Source organism: Manihot esculenta, chromosome 12 (genome assembly GCF_001659605.2).
Source record: "Manihot esculenta cultivar AM560-2 chromosome 12, M.esculenta_v8, whole genome shotgun sequence".
In the NCBI taxonomy this organism is placed as follows: Eukaryota; Viridiplantae; Streptophyta; class Magnoliopsida; order Malpighiales; family Euphorbiaceae; genus Manihot; species Manihot esculenta.
Window position 1 is genome coordinate 35,164,623 of NC_035172.2, and position 5,501 is coordinate 35,170,123.

Here is a 5,501-nt window from a genome sequence, read left to right on the forward strand (position 1 = left end):
AAGGAAAGAAAGGCTAATGGGGGTTGGGCAAGTGGTCCTATTAGCTACAATCATTTTGGCATCCAATATCCCTCATGCTTGGCCCCTGCCCTCTGATGTTTTCTTTTCTTTTCTTTTTTCCTTTTAACATGTGCCACGTGTGCATTTTTTTTAATTATTGCCCTTTTTTCTGAAAAAAAAATGATAATATATTGGCCTTTCATAGATGACAAAATTGAAAAATCTGGAATGTGCTCAAATTTTTATGTAATTGAGCTTAAAGGTTCCTATAGAAGATATTAAATAAAATTTAATGAAGAGAGGAGACAACTCGATAATTGAAAATAAGTATGTATATCTCAATTTTTTAAAATTAAAATTTTATTTAATTTAATAAAATAATGAATAATTAGTAGAAGCTTAAAGAAAAATTCCATTTTATGTAATTAAAATATAAAGATTTCTTTTATTGCACCCAAAAGAAAATTGAAGAACACAAGAAAAGGCAAAAGATGATGACAGGCACAAGTAAAAGAATAGAAAGATGAGCATTGAGTAGAAATGAAAAAGGAGAATTGATGTATTGGTTAAAGTTGCAGAAATATAGGGACTCTTTTCGACATTACCATAATTCTCAAACAGAAACAAAAGCTGCGAGAGAGAGAGAGAGAGGCAGCCTCAGAAAGGACCAGAAGACTCCACTTGGTCACCATCATTGAGCTCACAGCAGCAGCAGCAGTTCTTCATCTTCTTGCTTTCATGATTTTTATATAAACTGAATCCCAAAAAAAAAAACTAAGGACCGAAAAGATTATAACACTGAAAACTGTATATTTACACATTTATAACAAAGTTAAAACAAGCTTGTTTATGTATAAAATAACAAGAAGTTTGCAGGAAGGCTAACATTATACATACATTGAATGGTAGAGAGATACAAAGACAAGTTGCCATTTTCGAGTGGGAAGATAAGTGGGAAAATTTCATGGCAGCAGAATCAATCATCCTCACTTTCTTTCTTCTTTTCTTTCAAAGAATTCACTGGAAAATTTTCATTCAGCTTGTTCTTTTTATTACCTGCTACTTGCCTGGTTCAGGGTCTTCTTTTATGCTCATCTCTACCATTTGGAAGCCTGCGTCTTCGGTAGCAATGGTGGATTGTGAGTCGAGGCCTGACCCTGCTTGTATTTCTTTGAACATTGCCATAACTTGAATCATCGTCGGTCGTCTCCATGGTCGATCATCCAAACAAGCACAAGCCACATCTAAGTGTCGTAAAAGCTCAATCTTTAGATTTGGATCTTCTTTCACAAGTTCTGGGTCAAAAACGTCTGTTATTTTCAATTTTGCATGCTGTTTAACCCACCCCACAAGATTGTTGTCGCCGAAATCAGCTGAATCTGTTGGCCTTTTTCCCGTTAGCAACTCAAGCAAAACTACACCATAGCTATAAACATCACCTTTTGTAGAACATCTAAAGCTCTGATAATATTCAGGAGGAACATAGCCTGGTGTTCCTGCTAATGTGCTAACACTCAGATGCGTATCGACCGCATTCATGAGCCTCGCCATTCCAAAATCAGACACTCTGGCCTCCAAGTTCTCGTCAAGCAACACATTACTTGATTTCATGTCCCTGTGAATGATATGTGGTATGCAGTTGTGATGAAGAAAAGCTAATCCTCTAGCAGCTCCAATGGCAATCTTTCTCCTGGCAGCCCAGTTCAACTTGATTCCAGCTTTCTTCTGGTCATGAAGAACATCGTCTAAGCTTCCATACTTCATGTACTCGTACACCAATAGCCGCTCTTCTCCAACTTTGCAGTATCCGAGAAGTGGAACGAGGTTTCGGTGCTTGATCTTCCCAATGGTTTCCATTTCTGCAGTGAATTCTCTATCACCTTGTCCACTGATGTGTATCAATTTCTTGATGGCTACAATGTTTCCATCTTTCAGTTGAGCCTTGTATACATCACCAAAACCTCCAGAGCCTATAAGGCTGTCATTGTGGAAGCCGTTTGTAGCTTCAAGAAGATCTGCAAATGTGAGCTTCCGCAATGGCTTCTCAAAGGTCGCAAGGTTAATGCTCAATGCTTCTCGTGCTCCGGTGAGCTTCCAGCTAGTATTTGCTGTTCCTGAGTGTGAATGATTGTCGATGTAGACGACGTCGAGAACTGAATCTTTCTTTTTCTTTCTCTTCTTCGCCTCTAGAACAACTATAATCAAAGCAAAGACGCAGAAAAGAGAGAACAACAATCCCATTGCCACACTCCCTGCTAGAGATGCTTGTTTCCTATGTGACTTCTGATGCCGAGAATTTGCGCTTGTGCTCGGTCCTGATCCACATTTAGGAAGCGGGATCCCGCAGAGGCCTGAATTGTTAGCAAAGCTGGCAGCTTGGAATGTTTCAAATTGACCCATTTCAGGAATCATTCCGGTGAGATTATTGTTGGACATATCAATCTCATTAAGCAATGAAAGCCGGGTCAAGGACTGAGGAATCATCCCTGTCAAAGAATTGTTTGAGAGATTAAGAATGTTAAGGCCATCCAAGTTTCCAAGCTCTTCAGGAATGTCGCCAGAAATATTATTGTGGCCCAAATTCAAGATATAAAGATACGCCATGGTCCCAATCTCCTTTGGAATGCTGCCGGACAATAAGTTGTATGAAAGATCAAGAAAGATCATTGAACCATTATCATTGAATGTGGGCTGTGTGTGACCTCCATATACTCTGGTGAAATTACAGGGGTCCCTAGTGGAGATTCTATCCAAATTTTCCGGCCTAATTCCAGCAAACTCTAGCAAATTGCCTTCTCCATGGCAACGTTCACTCTTCTTATTCTTAAGATACACAAATCTCTTTCCGGTGATAAAATTTACAGCAACTTTGCCAGACTGTTTGAATAGCTCAGGTGGTATTGTGCCATTCAAGAGATTAGTATTAAGATCCAACCAAATCAAGCTACCACAATCGCCAAGCTCAGGTGGAATTCTTCCATAAAACGAGTTGTTGCTTAGTTTAAGAATTGCAAGACTTGAAAGCTGTCCAATTGATGCTGGAATCTCACCAGTCAACTGATTGTTAGACAATGAGACCCAGTTCAGCTTTGAACAGTTACTTATAGTAGAAGGAAGAACTCCTGTCAACTCATTGAAGTCTAAAATCAAAGTCTCAAGTGTCTGTATGTTCATTATCTCCGGCGGGATGTCTCCCCGGAGCTGATTGAACCATAGCTTCAAATCACGAAGCTTAGGGAGGGAACCCAAGCTGGGAGGAATTGTACCCGTAAGGTAATTGAAGCTCAAATGAAGTGAAGTGAGTTGAGAACAGTTGCTCAGACTTGCAGGAATAGACCCAGTAAACAAATTGTTCTGAAGGAACAGTTCTTTCAAGTTGTTGTTTGGATCTTGACACAAACCAGCAGGAATTGGACCAGATAAATTGTTAGAACTCAGATCTAAGGACTCCAAACTGCTGAGCTTTGACAAAGAATCAGGCAACCCACCACTGAAAACGTTATATGAAAAATCAAGATGCTTCAAGCTACTCATCTTCAAGAGAGTATCAACCGGCAATTCACCAGTGAAGTTGTTGCTAGATATATCAAAATATTCCAGTGAAGTGCAAGCAGCAAAACTACCAGGGAAAAAACCAGTAAGATTATTTGAAGAAAGATCAAGCTCAACAAGACCTGGACAAGCTTCAATGAGATGAAAAGGAATCCGCCCTTGAAAATGGTTTCCACCAAGGTAAATAAACTGCAACTTCCCAGTTGGAAGCAAGGGAATCGGACCCAACAACTGGTTGCTGGACACATTCAAGAAACTGAGCTTAGCACAACCACCAATTGCATGAGAAAGATCACCATAAAACTTATTAGAAGAGATATCCAGATGCTCCAGAGCCAAACAATCACCAAATGAGGGAACGCTCACAGAGAAATTATTTAAAGAAACATCAAGAAACTGTAGATTCTTGCAATAAGAAACATCAATATCTCCACTAACTTTATTTCCCTTCAAAGAAAAGTACTGCAACTCATTGCAGCCTCCAGATAAAATGAATGGCACCACGTTCGAACCTGAAATCTTATTGAAAGAAAGATCAAGAGACTCTAAGCTGAGCCTTAACCCATTTGATTTATCTTTGACAGAAAAATCAAAGGAGTTGGTAGAAAGATTCAAGTATTTCAAGGATGCACAAGAACCTAAACCAGCTATATCAGAGATAGGACCTGATAGACCATTTTGGGATAGATCTAAGTTGCTCAAAGCTGAGCTGCACTTAGATCCAGAAGGGAAAGAAATAGAACCAGAAATGTTGGTTGATTTCAAAGAAAGGCTCTCAAGCTTGTCAAGACTCAAAAGAAATGCAGCCACAGCGCGAAAATCAGTGCTTAAAAGAATGGAAGAGAGGTCTAGAGAGGAGACTCTGTTTGTTTCTTGGCATTTTACACCAGAAAACGTACATGGATTTTGGTTAGGGAGCCAGGTTGGCAGCTCATCAGGGTTGGCTAGAGCGTTCTTGAAGTTGATAAGATTCTGGCCATCTTTGTTTGTGGAGCTAAAAGGTGATGCTACAACTGGTGAAGCTTGTAGCTGCAGTTGCAGTTGAAGAGAGAGAAAGGTGAAAGAAATAAGCAAAAGAGAGAAGTGGGGTTTCATTTTCTCTTAGTGGGTATTCAAAAACAAGAGAGAAACAGTGTTCAGGGCTTCAGAGACGCCATTAGAAGAAGAGCTCTAAGCTCTGTGGAGTCTGGTTTTTGAGAGAGAAAGTTTGCTTTTTTATTATCATTGTTTCTTTCACTTCAAAATAGAGAAGAAGAAGGAGAAGGAGAAGAAGAAGAAGTTAGTCAAAAGACAGAGCAAGGGAGATGAGAAGGGTATTTATCAAGTGGGGGAATGGACACAGCTGTTCCTCACATGGCATGTATCTCAATTTATTTCTCTCTTAAACACCATTCTTAAACATTGATTTCTGTCTGTAATCTAAAACTAATCCCTAATTTTCTCTCTTAATTAATCATCTCTTGTCTCTCTCTAAACATGGAGATTAGGGCACATTAGCCGTTTTAATCACTTCCCAAAAATAAAGAAAAGAAAAGAAAAGTGGGTTTCTCTCCAATGTTAAAATTATATCTCTTTGTCTCTCTAGCTTTTGCAATTGTACGTGTGATCAAGGATTGAACCATCACTATCAATTTAATGGAAGAGAGAGAGATTCTCAATTTTGATCTCTAAAAAGTTAATTAATTTATTAATTAAATTAAATTAAAAAATAAAACCCATCTCTTTGTTCACGAGGATTAATCAAAGTGGGTTTGGCATTTATATGCATGCATTAGCATTTACCCTTCTTTTGACATGTATAGCACTCCTTTGCTTGCATTGGAAAAGTTGAAGGAGGTAAAGTTATTATTAATTTATAAAAAAAAATTATTAATTATAAAAAATATTATAATAAAATTTTAAAAACTTATGATTAATTAATGAATTTATTATTATTGTAACAAAAAAGG

General features: G+C 38.2%; 1 protein-coding gene across 2 annotated transcripts; it reads right to left on the reverse strand.

Moving 5' to 3' along the window:
• Window positions 1-535: 535 nt before the first annotated feature.
• On the reverse strand, window positions 536-4,992 carry LOC110627321 (systemin receptor SR160). Of its 2 annotated transcripts, none has more exons than XR_006347959.1 (2): window positions 898-4,990; window positions 536-754 (listed from the first exon to the last, which is right to left on the reverse strand). XR_006347959.1 is itself a non-coding variant. In XM_043948703.1 (2 exons), the coding sequence occupies exon 1, from the start codon at window positions 4,645-4,647 to the stop codon at window positions 1,060-1,062; it is 3,588 nt and encodes a 1,195-aa protein (XP_043804638.1). In that variant the 5' UTR covers window positions 4,648-4,992; the 3' UTR covers window positions 536-754; window positions 1,057-1,059. The 2 variants fall into 2 exon arrangements, 1 of the variants encoding a protein (XP_043804638.1); XM_043948703.1 differs by having other exon boundaries at window positions 1,057-4,992.
• Window positions 4,993-5,501: the final 509 nt, after the last annotated feature.